Below are 26,850 nucleotides of genomic sequence, written 5' to 3' on the forward strand. Positions count from 1 at the left end.
CTGTCTCGGTGTTTCTCAGTGTATCTGCCTGTACTTGCTCTGCTCCTTGCCCCAAACAGTCTGAGATTCTGGTTTCATTTTACACCTGTACAGCACCCAGCACAATGGCCTTAATTTAAGATGGTGCACATGAATACAGGACTATAATAAACCAGGAGCAGGGCCCCAGGCTGTGTGACAACACTGTCCCTCTCTTTTTTTGTTCAGGTTTAACTTCCTTCTATTTCAGCACTGTGGGAGAAGTGAGAGATGACCAGTTACTTTCCAGGTTGGTCTTTGCAAGTACACAGCTTCCTCCACAAGACAGGGAAAGGCAGAAAAGAAGGAAATGTTACTGTGAACACGGTCATGATTCGGGCTGCTTCTTTCCTCCTCTGTCTTCTTCAGACACGATGATGATCGCTCGGCCAGGAGCGCTCAGGATTGTCCATGAGCTGAGCATCACAGTCTGCTCAACCAGCTCAGCTCTGGCACAGGTGCCACAGATGGATGCACACAGACCTGTTCCCATTGAGCTGCTTCTTGTAACACCCCAGCTCGCAAAAGAGAAACAACCCCCGACACACCGTGTATGAAACACTGCTGGATTTCCACTTTCTGCTATCTGAGCATCACACAGGTCTGAACCTCTGGACCATGAGCATCACGCTGCAACCACAAGAACCCACAGGCCACTGTGCAAACCTACACACAACCTCGCAAATACAGGTGTCCCTGCCCACAGCCATCACTGCGGCTGATCCTTTACGTTTATTAGAGCATTTTCACAAATGCTTTGGGAAGGAAAACACGTTGGATTAGCCTCATTCAGAGGACAGGGAAAGCCTCTGGTAAATGGCAGGTGGTTAAGTGGCTTGGTCAAGGCCACTCTGGAGTCGGTGGCAGAGAGTGGAGCGACCCCAGTGCCCAAACCCCAGATGCTGCTGTACAAGAACAGCCCAGTTGGACATTTAGATCCAGAATCACAACAGCAGGATGCAAATTCAAAGAGTTATTAGAGGTTTTGACATTCCACTGCAGTACAAAAACATGAGTGCGATCACAGGGCAGAGGGAGTGTTGTAAGCTTCTGTTGAAAAACACCGCTTTGCTCCAGTGAAGATTCATGCAATTTGGCTGAAAAACTCCCCTTTCATACTCCCGCTGTCCTGTTTATATTAACATTTTTATGTCAGCACATGCACACACACACATTCCTCCTTTCATAGGAAAAAGAACAATCGTGATCACTTTAATGAGGACATTTTCATGTATTTCGTACTCATCCTCTCGTCATAACTGACCACAATTTGTACCAGAGCTGTTATCGCTGAGATCTAACAAGATACGAGCTCTGCAATTTCACCAGTGAACTTGCAAAACTAGACTAGTTTCAGAAAAAGCTCCTTTCCCTCCATCTTTGTTAATTAAAGTAGGATACATCTTTACACATAATTACACAGGGGTTTGTTGTACTTTTTATCCACTTGTACCCACCTGTATCTATATTTACCTATACAAACACAAAACTAAAATGCAATTAAAAAATTACAATGTAAATATCAAATTAAAATACGATTGACTCCCAGATGGGGATGCTCCTGGCCAAGTCTGAGCTTGAAACGCCTTTTAACAACCTCCTTATAAATTCCTGACCATGTTGATCAACGAAACGCAACTCATGCTTCAAAGAGACACCGATTATCTGGATGCTGTGCTTAGTGAGCAATGAGCAGAAATACGCAGTCCCTTACTCCATGATAAAAGCGATAAGGTTTTCTAAAAAATACATCATTTTACATCACCCCATCTGATGATGTTTTGAATGTAAAAATAACCTCATTAACGCTGACAAGAATGCAAACCTAGTCTCTCGAAAATGTGAGAAGACCACAGGAATCCCATGTGACTCTGACTTCCTTGCCTGATTGGAAACATCTGTGTCTGTTGGTAACCTCAGACCATTGCCAGGTTTGACTCCAAAGAAAGAGTTTCCCAACTTTTTTGTGCATCTCGGCCTCTCCGGGTGCACTTCGGACCAGGTCCTGAACAGCCCCGTCTTCTCCAATGCGCTGTTGCTGATACAAGTCACCTCGACCTTGATTAAAGGGTTTGGGGCATGAATGGACCAGAGGCAAAGGGAAGGGATTGTCTGAGGTCACTAAGACTGGAATCTAAGCCTCAGTCTCTTACATTATCCACCACAATGTATATAAATTGCAAACGTATTAGTCATTACCCTTGAACTAACGTCTTGTTACAAACCAATGTGAACTTCAGAGCACGGGACGTCTTCCTTGACAATTTATATGGTAACTCGGAAGCTGCGTGGGCTACAGCAGATAAACAGTAAAATCAGTCAACTCAGTGTTTGAAGCTGAATCCATGTTTCATTCTACACAAGAGACTCTTTGAACAGCTCAGCTCATGCGCTTACAGTGGATAAAGTAACTGATTATAGCAAGGGATTGCTTATACATGAACATGATGGAACCATGGGATTAAGTTCAATTCCTTTTCAAGCTGCGAGGCAGACAGAGATGCCTTTTGGTTACTTTTCATCTGGCTTCACTTTTTTACGTTGACCAGAAGGTGAATTAAGGTGCCCATTTGACAATACCAGGAGTCTGAAATCTTCCTTCTTCAGGCAAGAGAAAGACGGAGGTGCAAATTGCTTTCAAAACAGCTCCTCTTTGTAGCTTTTAGGAATATAATATGATCAAAGGCTCCTTTCTGCAAATTTCAGGCTACTCTTTACTAGCCATAATCTTGCCTGCAAGGATTTGAATATTTATGGAGCCTGAGAAGGCACCACGCGCTGGGTTCTTAATGTGGTGGCTCAGTTTGCGGCTGCTGGTTGCTGCAGGATGCTTTGCTGCTCACCGGTGCCATCGTTCCCAGCGCACGTCCAGGCTGCTGCGGCTGGTGGTTTGCAGAGGCCCGGCAGCGTGGGCACCGCAGTTCGCTGCCGAGCAGCTCTGCAGTAGTTTTGCAGCTTGTGTGATGAAGTTGAGACTGAAAACTGAGCTGGTTAGTCTGAAACTCACCTGGGTGAGTGCCAGGCAGGTGAACCAGAGGGCCCAGCACGCCCACCAAATCAAGACAAATTAAACAGTATTCCCTGAAAATAAAACAGTTTCAGAACGAATATGAGGCCTTGGTACTTATTTTAAAATGTTCTTGAAGTGTCTAGGATTGTTTGCTGCTACCCTTATCTACAGTCATGCTGAACAAAGCTATAGCTAAATGGAAGTTAAATGTATTCACGAGGTGTTAATGTCTACAGCTTATTATTTGTGATCTCTCAGAGAAAGCAAAAGTAACTACAGATAGCGTTGTGCCAGAAACTGGTTTCTTGACCAGCAATGTTGCTTCAGCATGCAGTGAACTGGATCATTCTAAAGTGCCCACAGTTGTTGATGACAAGAGGCTTTGTATTGGAATATGGCACAGAATCCCAGAATGTGAGGGGTTGAAGGGCCCTGGAAAGCTCATCCAGTGCAATCCCCCATGGAGCAGGAACACCCAGCTGAGGTTCCACAGGAAGGTGTCCAGGCGGGTTTGAATGTCTGCAGAGAAGGAGACTCCACAACCTCCCTGGGCAGCCTGGGCCAGGCTCTGACACCCTCACCAGGAACAAGTTTCTTCTCAAATTTAAGTGGAACCTCCTGTGTTCCGGTTTGCACCCATTGCCCCTTGTCCTGTCACTGGCTGTCACCGAGAAGAGCCTGGCTCCATCCTCCTGACACTGCCCCTTTAGATCTCTGTGAACATGAATGAGGTCCCCCCTCAGTCTCCTCTTCTCCATCTCCAGAGCCCCAGCTCCCTCAGCCCTTCCTCCCACGGGAGATGCTCCACTCCCTTCAGCATCTTCATAGCTCTGGCTTTTGGTCCATGTGAAAACAAGTTTGAACATTAACTATTCTCTGACAGTTTGGAGTTACTGTTGTTCTTCCCATTTTCTTTGGGTCAACAACAATACTGCACAATACTGTAGGAGAGACCGTGCACACACCACGGGGAAGGACGGCAGTGGGATGAAGTCAGGCAGGCAGGAAAAAGCCAGAAAAGCTGGAGATGCCCTTTCTTGTACAGCAAGACCTCGCATGGCTGCCTGGAGCTCCCCATCTTCCACGACTGGCAGGGATGGGTCCACACCAGTGCATCAGGGCTGAAGTTTCACACCAGCTGTCTCCACTTTAAAAACCGCACGACCGACTTGCAGTTGTCAGACCAGCTCTGAGCGGGCCTGTGCTGACCAGCTGGGCAGAGCACTCACTCCTTTACCTACGCTTCCCAGCATCAAATCCAACTGTGCGCTGGACAGCTGTGAAAGCCTGCAGACTTGCTGCTGAAGATTTTGCAACCTGGTGAGGCCCAAGTCCGTCCTTGCTGTGCCTCTGGTCCAAAGGAGCTATTTGGAGTCACATGTAGAGGCCACAGGAATTTAGAGCTGAGCTCATCGCTGCCAAAATGGCTCTTTCTGCTCTACCCCGCTGGCAAAGCCTACACCAGAAACACGTGGCTGGGAGAGCATGGAGGTGTCTGTGAGTGAATGTGCAGGGCTGCTGGGTGTGAAATTCCTCCACAGTGCATCCCCTGCACTACAACACCTAAACCTGCTGGATACAGCCGCATGGCCTCGGGCTGCATGTCAGATCAAGCGGGTGATGCGCTGTTTCTCAGAGAGCTGTGTCAAAATACCCTTCCTCACAGTAGCTGTCAGACATACCACACACCCGGCAGTGCTCCCGGCAGGTGACAAGGAACATAAATGTGCCTGTTAAGTGACCCAGTGCACAGGCGATGCATCCGTTACAAAAGTGGTCCTGGTCCTGTCTTTCGACAGCAAAGAGCTGAAATGCTGCTGCTGTCGGTGTTGTTGCAAGCCAGAGAGAAGCCAAGAACTATGTCCTGGGTTGGCTAAAGGAAATGATGAACAGGTTATTAAACTTATACTATCGAACATCCACTTCAGAGAAAGGGCTGTGTTTATAAGCAATTCGGAGGCCCTCTCATCGTGAGGGTGGTGAGAGGTCTCCAAGCTAATGGAAGGGAAGGGATCCAAGCTCATCGAGACCAGCCCTGACTTCCCAGGAAGGGGATTCTGGCCACACAGTCGTTTGCATGGGTAGAAATTCCCCATAATTTCAGTGCAACGCATCTGATCCTTTTCTTTCGCAACGTCGTCCTACAGACACAGGTTTCGTTTACAAAAGATTTTCTGTGGAATTACTTCTTTTCCTTGATATTTCTTCTTGCAAGGAAAGCAAACTGTTTAACAGGCTGACCCAGGAGTGTAGGTGGCAGATGTTTCTGGCATGTTCTGGCAGATGTTTCAACGCTGTCGTCCCCATCGGTTCAGCACGGACCTTCCCTCTGGATTGCCAGTCACACCGAAGCAGTGATGTGTTTTATGAGATAAAACACATTGATGTTTGCTGGCCTGGGAGAAGCCACTCACCTTAATGCACCCTGAATCACGCGCCCATAGTATCCTAAGGTTTGGACGTGCGTTTACATTTCTCTTAGAGGAACAGCGGCACAGAGAAGAATAGAGGGAGACTGGTAGGGATCAAAGAGGGCTTAGAGTCTCCTTATTTTGTGAGGTGCAAGTATTTTTGCAACCTTTTGCTTTTCTTTTTGACTAATTTGTCTCCAAAGGCACAGATCGTGGTAGTTAACAGCAATATTGCCTCATCCCTTTGATACCATAAAATTGGCAAAGTTACAGACTCTTAAAATCATGTTTTAAGGTTCTAAAAGCAGCATTTCTTAAGCAGCACTGGGGCCGGACCAGGGGTGCCCCTCCATAGGTCACCAACAACCAGTTGGTCATACATGGCTTATATTGACAGAAAAACTACATATTCATTACAATTCTTGACAACCACCAACATATTCCATGCCTATTCTAACACCAGCAACGCTAAGTAACATTCGCATGTTTCTCAGTTACCTGTTTTAAAGGAGTATGTCGTAAATCTGTGTCAATTTTAAGAATAGGCTATGATTACTGAGTACAAAGATTCCATGGTTACAAGGCTGGTTAAGCTTTAAAGGGAAATACTCCCCCCGCTTTTTGCTGAATAGGGGAAGGGAAAGCTCTGCCTAATTCTGCCACTTCAGCTGTGTAAACTAATGAATGTCTTCTTAGTGTTTTCCAGTGGGTTCTCCTATTGGTTCTGCCTGTTCTGTTAGTGGTGATACCACCTGGTAGTTACGTCACTACCGTAAAGGAATAAACTGCTCACTTGAAGTGATTAAAAACACCCAGAGGGTCACACGTGGTTATTCAAAGAAGACGCTCAGGCTCATAGTTTTCCTTCTATGAAGGAAAACGAACGTTCTAAGAGCAGGATACAAGCAGCACTTCGTACCTACACAGGAAAGCGCCCAAACATTCGCAAATCTTCCAGGACTCAGCTGGACAAACCCAGGTATTTTAGCAGCTGGGTGCACTTTCAGCGGCTTCTTTTTCACACTAAATCATATGTAACACAACAGAATCATAAAGAGCTTCATTTACTTCATCACATACCACCTGTATGGGCTATTTCTGCAGTTGCTTATGCTGACAGGGCACAGACCTGCAAGTCTAAGAGTTGTTCTTGGATCCCTGATTTCTATGGGAAAATTGCCAGGCATTAGCAATCTGTATGTTATGAACTTTTCTCCCAGAAACGTATCACACTCAGTGAAGATATTTTAGCAAATCTTTTCCCTGAAGGAATAAAATATTGAATCCTTTTATTCACAAAAACTGGTTTGCCCTGCGTTCAATGGAAAACCCTACAGGGAGATGAATGGTACAGAACTATGAATCTCCATTGGAAAATTACATGTGCAGTTGAGTTTCTTGAAGCCTTCTCAATGCTACACAGCCACTCACACCTTGGGCCAAACGTATTCCTGAAGCAATTCCAGTCTCCTTTCTTATGTTACACGTATGCAAACCAACCACAACAGACATTGATATAAAGGCAATTGCTGACCATGGGGTGAATACGTCCAGGGGCTCAGAAAGATGCTCAGTGTCCATCCCTGGACTGGGAACAGCTCTGGGCAACTGGGTGTAACCATCTAAATAACATGGATTTAGGGGATGGTTTATGGCTACCACAGGGATTGCTCTCAGACGGTATCATTCCTGTAAACTGACATTAGTCCATTCTCTTCAATGGCTTCTCTTTCCACCCGTAAGCACACATTAATGTATAGAAATTGGCATGAACTCAGTTTTTACTAGAAATACATGGGAATACTTCCTCCCTCTCACACAACAGTGCAAACCTCATTCTGCAAACTTTGCTTTGTAGAAGCTTAAATCTATGTAACAAAAAAATATATATATATATTTAAGTGTATGTCCAGAGTGTTATTCCAGAATGTAAGATTTTAATGAAGGACAATACATAAAAATATTCCTTACTATTCATTAGAATAAACTATGTAATTAATTGAAAGCAGCTACATTATCTAAGAGCAAGACCATACTGGGCTCTTTGATGGTTGTCTGGACAGTTTTTGTACCTGAAACTCTATCAAACTGGGTGAACTGCAGTTGCAGACAAAGCTGACAGACACGACTGGGTTTTTGTTTCTAAGCTGTCCTGAGTGTTACCTTCAGCCCCACATGCAAAGGTGGCCAGAAACTCCAGAGGGATTTTATTTTTCCATAGCTGTAAAAAAACCCCCAAAAAAACAAAACCCAAAACCAAACAACCCAACCCAACCGACCAACATTCTGAGGCTCAGTACCTTGTCTCCTGGCTGTGGGCGCATCACAGATACACGGTCGTAACCTTTCCGCAGCAAGACCCAGAGAGCGTCCAATTTCCCCTGGAATCAAAAGGAACACAGTGTTATCTTTGGGCCAGAACAAGTGCGTTGTGAAGTGCAGTGCAGGGGCAACACAGCTCAGACCTACACAATTGTTACTTAACCGTTTGCTGTGCTTGTGGAAGGTGCTGGAGGGCAATGTTTTCTCTCACAGAATCGTGTGCAAGTGTGAAGAAGAGGCTCTCAGACGAGCAATAAGCAGATATGTCTGACAGCTGACAGTACCTGTATGTCTTCTGGAAATCTCCAAAGGTAACAGGTGACTTGGATACCTCCTGAGCTGAGAGTCCGACACCTGACGTTAGCAAAATGCTAAATCAACGCAGAAAGCAATCAAGTGAATTTATACAATGTGTTTCCTAATGGTTTTCCCTCTTCCTCCAGCTGGCTGAGTGGCTTGTCTCTAGGTCTAGGTGACCACTGTGACATAGAATCATTTCAGTTGGAAGAGACCTTCAGGATCATGAAGTCCAACCATAACCCAACTCTAGCACTAACCCATGTCCCTAAGAACCTTGTCTAAACACCTCTTAAACCCCTCCAGGGAAAATTACAACTTGCCATGGAACAAAAAAGTCCTTTTTACTCTTCAGTCCCAATTTCCAAGAGCCTACTGAGATTTCTCGGGAAAAGCCAAGAGCTCCATCTTTAGGAGTCTGAATGGACCCTCGGGGTCTGCCTGAGACATCAAGGTGGAAGAAAGAGAGAGTGGATCATGGAAAGGATGATGTTGCTTAAAGAAGTGAAAAAGGGAATGCATTCACTTGGAAACACAAACACCTCTGTGCTTTCCAGTGGATGGGCTGTGTCTCTATGGCTGTGTCTCTTCCTTTGCAATCGAAGCGCGAGGTCGCTTGGGGAAAAAAAGGTCTGGAGGCAAACAAAGCTTGGAGTCCAACTAGACATGAAGTCCAGGAAGAAGAAACAATCAGAGCAGAGGCCAAATGGAGAAGGGCGTAGTTTCAGCCATCACTTTAACTCTTCCTGAATGAATGGTTAATTCAGCAGCGAATGGACCCTGGTCTGGTGACACCAGAGTGCTCCTGGGATCTGGCGGTGTCACCTTGAGATGGTTTTGTACGCTGCCTGTATATCCAAGCTGCCCTTGGGCTTCTGACGGCAAGGAAGCTGTGCCACGTCAGCTTTGTAAAGAGAGACAGGAGGGCTCAGGAAATGCTGAAGTAGCCTCCACTTGGATACACCTGAGGTTTGTTTCGAGAGCACCAGCTGCTTCACCCTCAGCCTTGCGGCAGGCCCTGCACTGGGTTTTGTGGCTGAGCAGTGAGTTTAGCCTTGCCTTGTGGTCCTTTCTGCGTTGTTTTTCAGAGACCGATAGTGGTCCTTTTGAAGGCAAAGAAGCACTAGAAATGGTTCTGAGGAGGAGGAAGAAGGGAGATGTAGCCAGGTAAATGGGTAGATAACAGCAGAGGGAGAAAGAGAGGTAGGAGGAAAGCTGCTGACCAAACCAAAGCGTACAGAGCTGTATTCTGTAGCAGGGAACACATCCTGAACCAAATTAAAATAAAAGGCATCATCCTTTATGATCCTACATCTACATTTTGTGCGGCCCCCCCCCACTGCCAGATGAAACGAGGATTTGGCAAGTTTGCTATGAAGCCTTCAGACTTGTCATTCTCCCTGGATTAATTGCATTGACCTTCCCAACTGCTGAGATGGTATTTCAAAAGCAGGATAACCCTGCTGGCATTGTGCTAAGAAGGAACAGCAACAAATAAGAATAATAACAACAGTCATAACAATCTGTTAAGTGTCAGTAGCCACATTTGGTAGCAAATAAATCCCCAGAGCATTTCAAAAAGCAATCTACCCATTCCCAGTTGTCTACCTACCTTCTAGACATTACTCTGGGAAAAGTAACAAAGAGAGGGAAGAAAAAATCCATCCGATAAACAGGTAAAAGGCAAGTGCTCTAAGTAATGGCTGCATGGACAAAAGCAAGATGACTGGCCCTAAAACGTGACCTTCCTGGCTCTTTGTCAGATTGAAGCCACCTTAGTCGGCTGTTCCTGAGATGTAATTCCTTGCCCTCCTCATTTACCATATTTATCTCGCTTCCAAAGAAGTGTTTCAACCAGTGCAATGGAGCAAGTAGGAATTTAACATCTGCTTTAACCAAAGAAGCCGAGTGTAGTTGGAGCATGGGGATAAGGGAAAATTTAAGCTGAGTATCAGGAGGTATTTCCTACGGGTGAGGTCTGGTAGTGTGTGAAATATTCCCCCCTGAGAAGTGGTGGAAGCCTCTGTGTTATTTTCAAAACCAGACTGGAAAAAGCAGTGAGGGAGAGCTTTAAAGTTAACCGCCCCGCGCTGGCGGAGAGAACAGAGCCCATGACCTAATGGGCCGTCCCTCCTCGGCTCCCTCCGCGGCTCCGCGATAGCTCCGCTGCACCACACGACGCGCGGCCAGCTCCATACGCTCACGTCTTCAGAAGAGCTTCTGCCAAGAGTACTGAAGAGTTTTGCCAATTCTTCTAATTCCTTATTGCACAGGGAGAGTAACAGCAGGATCTGTGCTTCAGAGCACCGATGCCTTGCTTTTGATAAGTGCTCATGATCGTATCTGGGGAAAGTGTTGGATACACCGTCCGATCTGCATACACTGTGGGTTTGGGTGCAGTTCAATAAGGGGGGTGGTGGCAATTAATAATTAGGTAAATTCTTGACCACCGACAGACTCAGGCTGCTAAATATTAATACTATCCAGATGTGGAACATCCCAAACGCATGGGAGTATTTGGATATGGGGTCTTGGATCGGAACTGGCCTTATACTGTATACAATTTGAATGGTAGATGAGAGAGGTATTTCTAAAGGAATTAAGAATATATATTAACCATGAGATACTCTGAATTTTTGCATGCCTCCTAATAACTGCAGTTACAAAGCAAAAACTAGTCAAGAGTCAGAACTGAACTTGAGCCCACTGCACATACTGAACCTCTTCTCCAGGCTTCTCCTGAACTTTGGAGAATTTCCAGCTGGGACACAGATCTGCAAACGTGATTCGCCTGTTCAGAACTGATTTCCTACCGTGCCAGATAAACTCTGAAAATCATCTGAAAGTCTCCTGAGCCAACAGCACGGACTGGTGAAGGAAGAGGGGAGAAACTAAGGAGTAATGGGGAAGGACCCAGGAAGTTGTACCCACACGGACTGCAGTTGCTTGAGCCCGTATTGAGGCTCTTTGTGCTAAATCAGTGTTTCTGTCGCCTCCTCGGGGCTTTGTGTGCTGTGAACCCTTCTGATTGCAGATTGAGCTCTGTCTCTCGGTTGGATGAGGTCACTTCCAGAGCACAGAGTAGGAGTGAAAAGTCTCCCAGAGGGGAGGAGTAAGTTGTACAAACGCTTTGCACTGATGCAAAACGATAATGCAATGCATTTAGGAACAAAGGCGCAGCTATATGGGACAGTGCTTCCTGCATTCCCAACTCCAAACGGAAAACAGTCGACTCGCTAACCTGCCCCACTGTGGGAATGAATAACCTTTGTGAACACATTTTGAAGTCATTAGAACACAATTGCAAATGACTTGTTGGTAGGCAACGTTTATGAGACGATAATGTTTAAGGGGGAAAAGAGAGAGGACACTGGACCAACTTTTCAAAGAGGCTCACGTTTCTGTATCCTCTGGAAACCACTCGTACTCCCTTGTGCATCCTCACCATTCGCACCATTGGATCTGAACCAGCTGCAAGACTGAGGTTTGCATGTGGATGTGAATTGAGCATTTTCAGGTTATTTAAGACTGATAACTACAGTGCTGCTACAAGCAGCCCCAGGCTGAAGAGACGAGAAAGGGTATTAGCACTTCCCAAAAGAGCTAAACCTGAGAAATAGGAGTCGTTCTACAGTAGTTAAGCTGTCCTCCTTTCCTGAGGACAGCTTCATTTGTCTTAAATGCAAAACTTTAGCCTTCTGACACTGGAATGCCCTCATGCCAGGCCATGGATGATGCAAATAGTATCTATTTTGTGTCGTTTGTTTCTCTTAATCCACAAGAAGCATTCACATGTGCAATGAAGAGTTTTGCTCCAGTGAAGCATTCGGTCGCTTGCTCATTCCCGTTTTGTGCGCTGCCAAGCGTTTGTATTAGGGCAGACAGACGGCAGAACAGCTGCCTGCCCCTGGGACAGACGGCAGAGGAGGAGTCCTCCCAGCTCCTCTGGGCAACTGCTGTGCAGATTTGCATTAAATGGGACCTGAGATCAGTGTGAATTGGACCTTCCACATCCAAGGCACTCTAATTCAGCCAAACACTTCTTGCAGGACATCCCCTGGCCCTGTGACCCACCTGCTGCACCGCGATCCTTCACCCGCTGAGGACAACTCTGGTGACATTTAGCAGCAGTTTTCTTCCTATTTTCTCCCTTCTTTCTAAGGAAAGAGGATGCTATTCATTCCCTGTGTCAGGGAATATGCAGTGTGGACTAAAGGGCTTACCCTTGGAAGTGCGATCAAGTCTGTAAGCCCTTTACAGAAGCTAGCTACACCACCGCAAGAGATCAGGATCCTATTCTGGTCTAAGAAAGCGATGTAACCCCAAAACCTGATCAGCCTGGTGGGGAATTCCCGTTGTCCCATGTGGCTCCTTTCTACAGCACCTCCCTAGGCACGTGCTCACGGGACTCCCTCATTCACAACAATCCAGCAGCATCCTGAGATCACAGGCTTGACAGCTCTACATCTTAGCCTGGGATGATAGAGCACTTAATTCAGACCTGGAAACACCGTACGCAGCACAACGCTGGGCTGGACTTACCTTGATCGGAGAGTACCACTTGCGAGGAGAGGAAGGCCTGCGCATGTTGTTCGCAAGGTTCCTGGGTTCGGGGAACTCGTATTCCTGTTCTGGCATCTTGACCCTGGCGTTCTTGGCTTTTTCTAACTTAGCGCCTTCTTCTGTGGAGCCTTTTTCTCCCCAGCGCACCTGAAAAGATGGCATCAGGGCATATGACAATAGGAACTGCTGTAATAATGAGATCCTGACCCATATTTTCCCAGTGTCCTAATCCAAGGTGAAGCGTGAGCTGCAGCATGTGAAACATGTTGCTGGACTAGAGCCCAAAATTTGAACAACTTCTTTGTGATTTATGAGGAATGTGAGAGCGGGGAAGGTTTTCAGAGAAACTATTTCCTTGTAATTTGCATGGCAACACTGCCCTGTATCCCAGGAGTGGACCAGGATCTTACTGTACTAGAATTAAAACACAGTCCCAAACCTAAGGAATCTATGTTTGGCTCTCAAATATTCCTATATAAAAATGATCTGGACTCAGATGTACAAAAAAGCTGAAAGAACTTTGTAACTATTTCCCAAGTTTCTTTCTGGGTAAATTGTAGGTGTATATCACTATGAGATCTTCCGATACATGAACTGGTATCTAATTACCTCCATTCGTTTGATGCCACCAACTCCTCGTCCACCATAATAAGAGGCATCTACTGTCGGCCATTTCTTCTTTGGAAGGCCATCATCATCTTCCTCCTACCAAACAGACAGAGGGGTTGCACTGTTAGGAACCAAAATTAGAGATGGAAAGGAATAAACAGTCCCAGGCTACGTGGTCCTTTGATCCTGCTGGAGCCAGGGCAGGCGAGGTCTCCCACTGGTTGTTTCCCGGAGGATGCACACTCATGAGAAGAGAATGTTTCATGAGATAAACACCACCACTTCAAAGGTACAGCCCAGCTCCCGCAAGAATGTGATTCTGGCCTTTATTTTTGGAGACTCTATCTTTCAGCATCTTTACATTCAGGGAAGCAAATTGCTTCCAAATTGAGAAGATTGTTGAAGCAGCCACCAAACCAGCGTTCAGCATGGCTCAAAAGCTGGGTCTTTTGGCTGCAAGTCCAGTTGATATGTTGGCCAAGAGCGATGGCAGCAGGGAATTACCTCTTTGTCATCCCTTCATGGACACCCGTGATGGGGGAACCCTCAAGGGCCCGGATCAATCATCATATTGTATTTCAGATTTGACAGAACTGGGGAGGGAAAGCAAGAAACAAAGCAAATCAAATTTGCTCCTGAGTGAAGGCAAGTTAGGAGCACATTCGGAAACAACCCCAGCGTGAATGCGCGACATGGAGATGAAGGTTTCTTTGAAGATGAGCTGGCCAAGTGTAATAGGATGGAAAAGTCTAATGGAAAAGTTACCAGAATGGAATTAGCTTTATACTGGACTTGTGCCCCTGCTGGGGAGGCTGCCCATGGAAGCCCACGTGGCTTCAGTGATTTTCATGAGCTGACGCCAGCAGAAAGTCAGGGCTGGTGTGAAAAATGAGACTTCAGTTCCATACAAATGTCAATGTATTCTACCATACATACCGCATGCAGAAACCTATGGCACATCACCATCAAATGTGTTCAGGACTTCATGATGACATTCAGATACAGCCGAGAAAATCTTCTTAAGCTTATATAAAATGACCGTAGCTAAAGTTCTAGGAAGTCTACTCTGCATATTCTATAGTCTTTGTCACACTGTATAACAACTCCACGTATGCTTTGACCTATAGTGCCTTTCCCTTTAATTCCTGCAGCTCAGGCTGTGAACTGGCAAAGCAGAAAAGCAGAGTTCACCAAAAACGTGAAGTATTTCCTGTGCAAAACGGGGAGAGAAATGAAAAATGGCCCGTCTACTTTCTTCTTTCGCTAATTCTTCACAGGGATTTGGCAAAACTCCAAAACTTAAGAGCTTTCCAGAATCGGGAAAGCAAAAAATGCTTTGCAAATTCACTCCCCAGGAGGGAAAACATCCAAGACAAACAATGCTCTTCATGGCAAACAAAAGCATTTCTGTTTATTCAAAATATACATAAATTCAGCTGCAAAATTCATCCTGATCTAAAGGAAGAGTGAACAATTGAGTTGTAAAGACGAGGTTTGTCTCTCGTAGCTGATCTTTCTCTCTGGTTAGAGCTGCTGAGGCTCTTTGCTGCAACCTAAGAACTTAATATCTCTGCATGAAGTTTTCCATGAGGACTTGAAAAAAATTGGAATCAAAGCCATCTAAATATTTTCCTTCAGCAATTCTCTTTCTCTCTTTTCAGTTTAGCACAGACTGGACTTCTCACAACAGGAAATACCAAGGTTTAGGAAATCTTCCCCACAAGCCCTTAAAAGCCCTGCGAGTCAATCGGAGATAGGAGCGTTTCTGCCAGAACAACAACAGAAACTGCACACACACTAAAAGGCAGCAGCGGACACTTGAAAAACAACGGAGTCACAAGCCTGCTGCAAAATGAGTCTGTTGACATGTTTGGAAGGGCACGGGAGGTTTTGCAATACGAGAAAAAACCAAACCAAACCCAAAACGCAGGTAACGTCCTGCACGGTTGGCAAAGGTGTTTGCAACACACGCGTGGCTGAAGGAAAGCAACTGGAAATGTGGGGGGCAGGAAAACAAGGAGGAAGAGACACAGGATCCAGCGTCCCCGCTCGTGATCCTGCTTACGAGATCCAAGCCAATAAACCAGGGTTGAATTCTCACATCCCAGCTCGGTTTTGCCCGTGTTTTTCTACACTTCGATACTACAATGGGTTTTTTGCCTGAGGAAGAGCTGCATAAGGAACCAGCAGCAGTCTAAAAAACAACCCCGGAAAATTTAAGTGCATTTAAGGATGCTGGAAACGGGCTGTACAGAACTTGGCATCTTTCCACCTCCAAAATCTGCTTTAGATGGAGCTAGAGTTTCTTCTGAAAAATAAGAAACAGGACAGAGCTCCGTTTCACAGCCAGAGATCCCAGATTCCTAGCTGCTGGATCTCAGAAAACAAAGATCTGTGTTTATCTCCGAGTCCATGCCGGGCTCTGTGTCCCCTGACCCTGACCCGAGGGAACCTCATCTGTGGGTAACACGAGGGCAGTTCAGGCTCCTCTAGGGACATCTGAGCCACTCAGCGTAAAAATTAAAACTCAATTTGGCCACACATTAAAAAGTTTGGACAACTTACCCCTCTCCCCACCCTTATAATTATTTTCACAGTTGTCTCTGCAATGCACAAAGTGCTCTAAGACATGACAGGACAATCACTCCTCTGACTAAGAGATGTTATCATCTAATTTTACAGCTGAAGAACCATGGAGGTGAATAGAACGTCCTCAAGGCTTCTGGCTCCTTTTAATCCCAGCAGCGGGCTCATTTCCGAATCGCATGGCCACGTCTCGGATGGGTTGTTACACTCCGAGGCCACTTTGCTCCGTTCTCCAGAAACACCTCCCTGCCGGGGCAGGTTTTGCTTGTTAGGTGATTGTGCTGGTTTGACTGAAACTGCGCTCATTTCTTTTCCGGGCAGTTAGAAACCCTCTTTTTTGTAGCTAGCACAGTGGTTGTTTGGGTTAAGAACGAGAAGATAGCACCCTGGGACAGGGTGAAAGCTTTTAATTGTTGTTGTCTGGGAGCCAAGGTGTTTCCGAGCGCTCGGCCCACAGGTGCGAGGCAGCCGGGAAGGGGTCAGACCTTGACCATCACTGAAAAGATTTCATGCCATTAGCATCACGCTTCATAGTTAAGGAGAGTCAAGATCTTCCAGCTAGGAGAGGGATGGACAGGGACTGAGACCCGTTTGGGCTTCTGCTCCATTTCAGTGGAGTTCTGCTTGGGAGTTCCTTTAGTTCGGCCTTTTGCCATCCTACTGTTTGTAGGGGCCGCTGGGCCTTTCTGCCTTGTTCTCCTCTCCTCTCCTCTCCTCTCCTCTCCTCTCCTCTCCTCTCCTCTCCTCTCCTCTCCTCTCCTCTCCTCTCCTCTCCTCTCCTCTCCTCTCCTCTCCTCTCCTCTCCTCTCCTCTCCTCTCCTCTCCTCTCCTCTCCTCTCCTCTCCTCTCCTCTCCTCTCCTCTCCTCTCCTCTCCTCTCCTCTCCTCTCCTCTCCTCTCCTCTCCTCTCCTCTCCTCTCCTTCTCCTCTCCCATTGCAACTGTGATGTGGTTAAACCCAAGTTTCACAGCCTCTACTCTGAGTTTGCTCTGCTGGGCCTTCACATGGAATTTGGCTAAAGAAGTCCACACCTTCATGGGGTAATATCTACATCTCCTCTGCTGCCAATAGCACCCCAAATCTTTTAAATGTCTGTCTTTTGAAAGGTTCCTTTTCTCTTTCTCTCATATTTCCACAAGTCACTGTAAAAGGGGAAGGAAAAGAGCTGGCATACCACTGTGACCTGGCTTTAGTTCAGGAATAACAGAATACATTTCCTGCCTTGGTGTCTACAAAAAAACTCCCATCAGGTCCTTTCTCTGGAGCTTATTTTGCTATCTCCCCATCAAGACTTTTCAGGAAGAGAGAGGAAAACAATCTGGAAAAGATTAATAAACACCAAAAAGTGAGGGTGCAAGCAGCTCCCCAAGCAGATGAATCCCTTTGTAGCCATTCCTGGCTTTGGGAATGTTCAGCCATGGGAGAAAGAGATGATTTCACAAAGATGGAAGTGGTTCGAGCGGAACAGGTGGTTTCATCTGTTGGCTTGATAAACGGCTGCCATGCAGCGACTTCAATTCCTCCTTCTCGTGCTCATCCTCCCACAACAGTGACAGTTTCCTTCAGCGTCTCATGACCGAGCTGCTCAATGGTCCTTTCTCTCCAGGACTTTGTGTGTGTTTACTTGGTGTATGTGGTAAGACAACAAGAGACATAATTATCCAATTGCTGGCTGGTTGGTGGCTTGGCTCTGGTGCTCGGGTGGCAGAGCAGCACGGAGAAAACAGGTCTGGGTGACAAGGACCACGCTCTGCTCGTCTGGTAGATCCACTGGTTTTGCCAGTCTTCAGGGAACTTTGTGTCCCTGAATCCCTTTTGCAGCAGAAAGTGATGCCATGACAGCAAATGAAGATCCAGCAGCGTGTTTTAACATCTCCTGGTCTCTGTTTACAGGGCAGGGAAGCAACGAGAAGAGAGTGTGGCTCTTGGGGACACTTGGGACAGCTCCACTGTCTGCAGTCGGTCTGTCCTTTGGTGGGACTGACCTCTGGGACAGGCCAGGTATGAATAGGAAACTGTTGGAAGCTGCAGAGTCCTGCAGGTTGGGGTTTTTTGGTGTAGAAGCTGGATTGTTATAGTGAGAACCAGCTTCAGCCTCATGGTAAATACTCCGGTCTGAGTAAGAGTTGATGCAACAAGCCCAGCCTGAAGGTGATGTGATATGTGAATAAAAGCAGCTGTGTCTTCTTCCAACAGGGCTAGAAAAAGACTTTGTATCCTCTGGAGGTAGAAGAATGTGGGTTTGATCCAGTACCAATCACTAATCACAGGCCAGGAAGGTGCTCACAGGTTCCTCGGGGCATTCACCTCTTCCGATGGGCATTAAATCCATCCTTCCTGGCTGTAAGTTAAACCATCTGTCCTTCAGCTGGGCTTAACCTGCTCCAGCGTCCTGCCTTGTCTGAGGGGCACAGCGCTAAGCTGACAACATTTGCAATTTCTGAATGAATTAATTGGAAGTTTCTAGCCAATAATTACTTCTTTCGCCAACAGGCAGTGTGTCTCCAATACGTTCCAAAAGGCCTTTAAAGCAGACTTCAATCAAACCTTTCGTGGGTTTGACAGCAACGCCGTTTTCCCATCATTGTTACAGTATAACGCGTTCTCCTTGCAGTGCAAGGACGTATGGGCCTCAGCTCCCAAATACGCTGATGGAATAATTCTTCTCGCCCTTATTTTTTGTTCCAAGGCTTTTGGGAGAGGAAAAACATCTTACTGTAAGTGTCACACTGCTGCTTAAGGGATTAGCACCCTCATGCTGGGGATGAACAGTTGCTAGGTTTTCTGCAAGGGAGAAAGCTATCTGCAACACGTCAGAAAACCTGGATCACAGAAAATCAACTCCATCTTCCATTTGTTTCGAGCAAAGCAGCAAATCTGGAGTATCTGAACTTCTGTGAAAGCATCATACCACTGCCATTCTGTGGACCAGGCTCTATAAAAGTAAATTGGACCGACAAAATGGGAAAAAATCCATAGTCAAGTCAGAGCTTCACACCTCCCTGGTTTTTGAGCAACCCTGAACTTCAGAGATGTGGTCTGGTGGAAAGCACGTGTGAAATTATAGCATCATTCTAGTCCCTACAGTGTTGGCATATTGTTGTAACCAAAGCACCCTCATCCCTAAACCAATAGGAATGAGAGCCAAAAGATTGTAAAGATCTCTCATATTAATGAGGGAGCAGATGAGCTACAGGTAGAAGTTAATGCAATTTTTTAGGTCCTGTGCAGCGCCCTACGCTGGGTACAACCAATGCCTGGACTGCATGTAGAAGGATTTAAAGCATTCAACTATAGGGAGCAAGCAGAGCAACATTCTGTCTCTACACAAAGCAGACTTCCCCGTGTTCTCCACACTACAACACCAGGTTAGTCTAAAATAAAAAGCCAGTGGCAAATATATTGCTAAAGCTGTGAAACAGATGAATTGAAGGCTGCTGCATCCAAAGATGTGCAGAGACTGTTCCTCTGTCAGAATCAGGGCTAAAATATAACACGTCCAGAATATCGTGACACCAGCTTAACTAAGCTCAACCTTAGGCAAACATGCCTTCTGCAGCTAGTTTAGTTTGCAGCAACTGGTCTGCTTTTGCAGTACTTACTGGTTTAGAAAAGGCCTCCTTGTACGTGAAGCACAGAGATATCATTTCCCCTTCCAGCCAGCATTCCAGAATGATGTCTTTTAATTAACTTCAGCAATTGAACCCCTGGGCCTGGGGGCATGTGATGCAGAACACAGCATGTGCAATTTTAGGTTCATATTTTCCTTTTCATTCAGAGGATAGAAGCTGACAAAGCTAGTGGATTTACAGAAATGTCTACTTAGGAAAACAGGCCAGGTGCCCACATATGGAGGCAGGGGAGCACTGGATCCAAATGCAAATCTCCCTTGGGTCCAGGAATGTTCAGATTTGGAGTTTTGCTTCAGGCTTCAAGTCCCACCAAGACAGAGGTTCTGGTACTGGCCTTGGCTTCAGCTGCCCTGAGCTGCTCTCCTGTGCCCTGTGCAGGCAGGAGACGGGTTGGATTCCTCCAGTGTTACAGAGGACTGAGCTCTGAGGGTGTCTGTCTGCCTTGGCACCGAGAACACCCACCGGGAGAGCACAAGAGGATCAGTTCAGCAAGCTTTTCCACTTGCAAGCTGAAGCACGCAATTCATTTTTCATAGGCAACGTGAACTAACCAACCAAATGACTCTGAGCACGGCTCTAAGTCTTCTCTCACTAGCAGAGTTAAGACGAACTGATCCAAACCCCAGTGAAGCCAATGGAAAAGCCCCCATTGACATCAATGAACACAGCCCAGTGACTTTTCAATGAAATCCCATGTGCAAAATAGTGAAAGCAAAGCAGAGACTCATTGTGTGCTGAAAGACATGGAAAGAGGCGGACGAAAAACTGGGCACATTCCTGTGAGCAGTCTACTAATTATGTAATGGTGACATAGCTTTAAACCATTTGTTGTAGAGTTAAGATGAAAGTTTTAATGCAACTTTATCATTTCTCTCCATTAAAACTTCCCCAGTTAATGCAGTTCTTCTGATACCAAGATCATCTTGCTGGGCTCTTCCATGTGCTCAGAATCTTCAGACACACTGTGATCTGCCTTCCCCACAGACCAAGGGATTGTGAGTTACTGCTCAGCTGCCAAGAGCAGTTCTATGTGCTAAACCAGCAAAATCATTATCCTGCCATTCCAGGAAGGCGGTTAAGCATATGTTTAGGTTCCATTAGCTTCAAAATTAAACATATGCTTAAGAGCTGTCCTTTCTGTAGTTCTGTTCTGACCATGTGGAAGTGTTGTCTGCCTCTGCCCCTCCTGACCTGCTCTGTGGAGGTTCTGTACACACACGTCTCTTAGATAAATAGAAACCACATCTCTACCTCTGCAGAAAGCAAAGTGAGCAGGGTGAAACACACACAGCAGACATCAGCTGAACAGCCCCCAGTTTAGCTATTGGCTTTAAGGTTATAGAACTGAGCATAAGGGTTTAAATGGTTCATACTCTGCCATGCAGCAGAATCACAACCTTTTGTGAGGAGACCGAACAGAATCTTGTCCTGAACACTGAGGAAGTCAGGTTGTCAGTGGTACTCACCTCGCTGTCTTCTGCGGGAGGTGGAGGAGGCTCTTTGATGATCTAGAAAATTCAAAGAGAAGAGTAAATCTACACTTTGTTCTTTAGCACAATTCAAATGCCACTTCAAAAACCCCCTCAAACAACAAAGCAGAATGTGGCACTGTGAACATGTCTGAACTTAGTTACAATACTGCGTGATTCCAGGGTGGCTGCATGTGCTGCTGGTGTCTCAGTCACCAAGAGGGGAAACAGGAGGCAACACAAAGCCTTGTTTCCTAATTAATTCCATACTCATTTGGCCTATTAGCTGACCCCTGCCCTATGTGAGGTAACAGCAAATTCAAAGCTATTGAACCTTGATTCTCCAGCCTCCCAACCCCAGCAGGAGCCACGGTCAGTGCTCTAAGCAACACTGACAGCAATCACTGTTTCACCTGAACAACCACGCTAAAATCAGCGTCTCCTTCCACCAGCCACTGCACACGTGTGCAGATCCTGCCTCAAATAATTCACAGTCTGAACAAAGGCTGGGAAGTGAAACCAAGGTGAAGTAAAATGCCCTGGAGACATTGCAAAGCAGTAATAACCCCCAGCCTCTGCGGCTCGTGCTTCATTCCAGAAGGCTGTGCCACCTCATGCATTCGTCAAAAACGCCTTTATCAGGCTAATATAGTTCACTCTTAAAAGCTTTAAAAAGTATGAAAATGTGTATACATTTGAGGCTCTTCCTTGATTTCTAATAAAGCAGGCAGGGTGAGGTTTTAGACTGGTCCAGGATATTCTCCATAGAAACAATTTAAGTTTATGTGGGCGTGAGGCTATTATTTCATGCAAAAAGTTTGCATCTAGGGCTCCGAAGGCAGTTGGCTTTCATCACAGCCCTCCACTCCAAGAGCAACAGAGAGCCTTCCAAAGGGAAAACAGTTGCATACAGGCATGTCAGATATCCCTGCCTGACACGGGACGCACCCCAGCGCGCAGCCATTGCAGCCCAGAGATCGAATCCAGCCAGCCAAGGCAATGCAGCTGCCCCACGGATGGGTTTTCTGCAGTAGTTCTAGGTCCATCTGACGAGGCAGCTCTTTGCACACCCGGCCGCGAGTCAGATGCTGTCAGGGTGCTGAGCGGCTGTGGAACGGCACTGAGAGTCCTCAGCTCCTCTCAGGAGGGTGTTGGGTGTACAGGCTACCTGGGTTTGGGGTACAGAGGTGTAGGAATAAAAACCACCCTTCAAAGCAAAACAAAATCACAGTCCCAACAGCTTGGCTGTTTAAATGCAGAAAAGGAAAATGACAATCATATTAAAGGCCCTGAAGATATAAATATTTACAAGAAATCCTCTCACTCGTGTTTTTCCTTCTCTGATGAGCTCACTGTTTTTATTTTCCTCTGCAAGTCATGCAATGTGGCCATTAATGAAGAGCATGTGCCTCTGGCTAGGGAGGAGAGCAGGGCTGGATCGGCCCTTTGGATCTCAGCCCAGAGCAATGCAGGGTGTACAGCTCTGCCACTACCTGCTCCCGGGCAACTAAAGAACCTTCCTGCTTCAGGAATCAACCGTCCTTGTGCACGGAGAAGTACAAAGCATGTGTTGAAGCACGAAATGACGATGGAGGGGTGCAGCAGGTGCAGTCGCTGCTCTGCTCACAGCGTCTCGTGGGGACAGCGGCTGATGGCCCAGGAGCTCAGGTGAGTGGCTGGCACAGCACCCGGCCCTGCCCGCGCTTCCCACCTCGTGCTCGCAGCTCTGCGGGACACCAGCTCCTTCCCCAGTGGAAAGCAAAGGATGAAAAGTCGCCTGCATCAGAGCACTGCTCTGCGGAAAAGAAATCACGGGTACCGGTATGGTTCACTCAAAGTGCTGCTCCTTGGTTTAAGAAGATGGAGGTAGCATCATCTCTTAAAGGTTTCTTGACATGATAAATCCTTGCACAGCGTGCACAATGCACCAAAATACACAGAAGGTTTTTCTAGCCATTTTTGTCAGTGTGAGGGGTGACACTTGTCAACAGACCTTCTTCTGAGCCAAACCTCTCAATTCAAACCCATAGGATGCTGAGAGATTTCAGACATCTGAGCCACAATGTACCTCCTGGAAGTGGCTTCATTCCCTCCTCCAACATTATCCTGGTGGAACACCACGGGTTTCAGTCGAGTTTCTCTGATTTGCTTCGGCACGAAACATCAGGATAATCCATCCAACACACCTGGTCCAGGTAAGCATTCAAACACAACTTCTCAGCTGTAGCACCAGAAACTCTTGAGCTTACAGACTTGGAAATGAAGAAATGGCTGCATTCCTTCTCATAACATAGGCACACACATAATGCAAACTAACTGATCGCTATAAACAGATCAAGCTTTTTCTGTCATGGTCCAAGAGAGAACAAAAGAGATTCCTTCCATTTCTAAGTGCTACGCGCTTCTAAGAGCAACTCTGTAAGCTGCCAACATGGATTGGTTAGTTTGGACAAGTCCAGAGATGGGGAGAGTTCAGCCCGCTCTGCCTTTGAGCCTGTATGAACTTTCCAAGTTCAAGCCTTACCAAAATCTTTATTTTCTGTCTTGCTGCCCAGATCTGGAAAGGTTTTTGGTCTACAAACAGCACACATCTTTTCATTCTCTCTTTTGGATTCTTCCACTTACAGCTGTTTATGCACGAGACCCTCGCTCTGCGGCACTGGAGGAAGAGAAGCAAATGGGATCTTTGTGCCATCTCACACAAGTGAGAATCACAAGGCCCTGGATCCGAAAGGCTCATTTTGCACAAACAGAAACAGTTACTCGAGTACCAGAAAGCAAATGCCATTGCAGGGAAGGCAGTGAGGATGCGGCCCGCGCTGGCACGGGAGGCTCGAGTCCGTCACGTTTCGTTCCGGGCTGCACCTCTCGCCTTCCCCCTGCCTCGCCAGCTGACACACATGGACCTGCTGAACGCGATCAGCTGGGAACACGCCTGGCCAAGCAAAACGCTTCAGCCAGTTTAGCTTGGCAAGACCCAAGTGTTTGTTCATGTGCGCTGCAATTGTTTTGATAACCCCAAGCCATTTCTGTGATTGCTGCTGCAGCCGTATCTCCTGTCCCTGTGTTTGAAGGAGGAAAAATAGGATCGTTCAGCGACCATATTTGCTTGCTAGGTGAGGAATACCTGAGGGTTTCTTCATATCGCTGTGCTATAAAAGCTTTACAGTGCGGTCATTTGTTTTCAAGCAGTAAAGGCGTGTGGGATGGAGAGGTGGCCACCAGCTTTTCTTGGCGGAAGAAAACTCGAAAGTAGTTGTCAGCACTTCCACGCACTTAGCTGCGAAAATCCAGGACAGCAAAGCAATTCTTTGCCTTTCTATCAATCCCCTTTCACCACAGATCCCAACATGCACGTGACAGACACAGGTGTGCTAGCTGACCCACCCCCATGTCACAGCTGTTTCTGATGAACACCCCAGTTAAAAGCACAGGAATGCTATCAGCCACCTCCGAGAAGCTCAAAAGCCTTGGAGAGGACTGGTTTGGTGTTGCCCTGAAATTTCTGCAGCCGTTCAGGCATAAAAGAGCACATGTTGAATGCAATTCTGCAGGTTCCAGGAATGTGTCGAGGATGTTTTGCCTCTTGGGAGACCAGAAAACTCCACCAGTTGACCGTGTCCAGCAAGCACATATTCAGCGACTGTCTCTGGAGTTTTATATGATAAATAAGGGCAATGTGTTTCTTGTCAGTTAACCGTGCTAAGGTGGAAGAGATCATAACTGAAAATGAGGGCTACATGAGAGAAGAGTTAAAAATAAGAAATAAAGGACTTTGCTTCTAATTTAGACTCAAATTTGGGAAGGGACCACGGAGTTAACTGAGCAGATTTTCTTGTCCTTAATTTGCCTTCACTCCTCTGGAATACATATTTTTGCTATTCTAATAAGCAGTGGGTCTGTTTTATTTTATAGCATTAACTATGACCCATTTGACCCATCTATTTTTTTTCCCCTTACACATTTTTAATTTTTACCTCCGAGTCCTGTGACAGAGTTTCATAGCTTAGTTATGAGTCGGGTAAAGGAACATTTCCTTTTTATTTGTTTCATATCTGCCGTGTCTTTTAAGTACCCATTAAATCCTTGGAGGTTTGGTCTACACTTCAAAATCTCTAATACAAGCAGGGGACTGTCCCTGTTTCTTCATCTCCAATACATTCTTCTTCCTAGACATATGAGTAAGTGGTAGATGAAGTTCAATAGGAAAGCTAATACATCCTTTTGACTTAACCTCTCTTGTCAGCCTGGAAGCAGATCCAGGAACCTCAATTTTAACTCATTAAAATAGAAGACAAGGCTGTTTCACACCAAAGACTTCAAGGTGATGTGCACAAAGATCACAGCATATGTCAAAATCATTCACTTGTGAAAGACACGACATCGTGGAGTGAAAAAAACCCCTTCATTTAATTAATTCTGGTACAGTTTGGAACTGAATGGGGCTGACACACAGCTCTCCAGGGAATGCATGAAAAAAATGTAGCATCTGCAAAGGTCATTCCCTTTCCTAGGCAATTCCACTCACACAGATAAACCGGGCCAGAATCAGCGGGGTTTGCTCCAAGTGGCTGACCCACTTTCTCTGGAAGGCTATATAAATGCAATTCCTTCTCTGGACTAAAGAAAAACATCACAGTTACTTCAGCTATATGTAGAGGGCCGTGCTTGCACGCACTGATCTGAGTGAGTTTTCTCATTAAGTGAGATAATGTCCCAAAGACCTATCTCTCATTATCTGGGCTGAGCCAACTCCTGCTGCAAGGGGAGAGGGGCGGCCAGGGAATAAACAGAGGAAGAACTAGTTTTTATTGAGTTAATTACTCCCCATGCAGGGCAAAGAACAACTGTGCCTCTGCCTGCTGTGGTCTGGAGCAAAGGGTGCTGGACGTGGTCACGATTAACACCACTGGTCTTTGGATCTGGCCCTAAAGAAATGCGTTAGCATGTCAAATGGTTTGTGAATCTGAAGTCTAGGTGATTCATCCGAAGGCAAATGGCTACCTTCTGGCTTTCAAAAAAGGAAACTGCATGAAGATGAAGTTTGGACACCCCAGAACCGATGGACGCTTTGGAGAATGTGGCTCTAACTTTTTTGGTGATGACAAATCCCAGCAGCATGTCAAACACCCCAGTTCAGCGCCTGGCACGCACACTCTTCTACTGACCGTGCTGTGCATCTTCTGGATCCATGCCAGCCAGTTACAGAGCATTATATCCATATCTAAGCCATTCTGATCTAACTGACAGGAGGTTGAGATGAGCAGTGAACTGCTATGGATAGTCTGGATGATTAAAAGACTTGTCTTTAGCCTCCTGCTGCCCTTTGTGCAATTGCAAAGTCAGGTTCTGTTATTTACACTACCTTAAATCTGCAGCAACAGCGTTGTTTTGGATTGACTGTGCAATATATGAAGACACTCATTTGTGCTGGTGTGCACAGATTCAGAGCTTGGATCTCACACAATATAAAGCTTCAACAAATTCAGTGAAACTGTACCACATTACTCCAGGCGAGTGCTGGCCTCAATAGCTCAGATAAGCTGGGGAATGACCTATTAGAGAGCAGGGTAGGGGAAAGGGAGCTGGGGGTCCTGGGGACAGCAGGGTGACCATGAGCCAGCACTGGGCCCTTGTGGCCAGGAAGGCCAATGGTACCTGGGGTGGGTTAGAAGGGGGTGGTCAGTAGGTCAGAGAGGTTCTCCTGCCCCTCTGCTCTGCCCTGGGGAGACCACATCTGGAATATTGTGTCCAGTTGTGGCCCCTCAGCTCCAGAAGGACAGGGAACTGCTGGAGAGAGCCCAGCGCAGGGCAACCAAGATGCTGAAGGGAGTGGAGCATCTCCCGTGTGAGGAAAGGCTGAGGGAGCTGGGACTCTGGAGCTGGAGAAGAGGAGACTGAGGGGTGACCTCATTCATGTTCACAGAGATCTAA

At 46.4% G+C, this 26,850-nt stretch overlaps 1 protein-coding gene across 2 annotated transcripts in view; it reads right to left on the bottom strand.

Moving 5' to 3' along the window:
• Positions 1-26,850, bottom strand: part of ANTXR1 (ANTXR cell adhesion molecule 1) — a 104,079-nt gene that overhangs the window by 15,184 nt on the left and 62,045 nt on the right. For both annotated transcript variants that reach the window (XM_065856624.2, XM_065856623.2), the window contains exons 14-17: positions 20,914-20,955; positions 13,231-13,326; positions 12,601-12,768; positions 7,740-7,820 (exon numbers count right to left, since the gene is read on the bottom strand). In XM_065856624.2, coding sequence (XP_065712696.1) covers positions 7,740-7,820; positions 12,601-12,768; positions 13,231-13,326; positions 20,914-20,955 — 387 coding nt within the window. The remainder of the gene's footprint in view (positions 1-7,739; positions 7,821-12,600; positions 12,769-13,230; positions 13,327-20,913; positions 20,956-26,850) is intronic.

Source organism: Patagioenas fasciata, chromosome 26 (genome assembly GCF_037038585.1).
Source record: "Patagioenas fasciata isolate bPatFas1 chromosome 26, bPatFas1.hap1, whole genome shotgun sequence".
Classification (NCBI taxonomy): Eukaryota; Metazoa; Chordata; class Aves; order Columbiformes; family Columbidae; genus Patagioenas; species Patagioenas fasciata.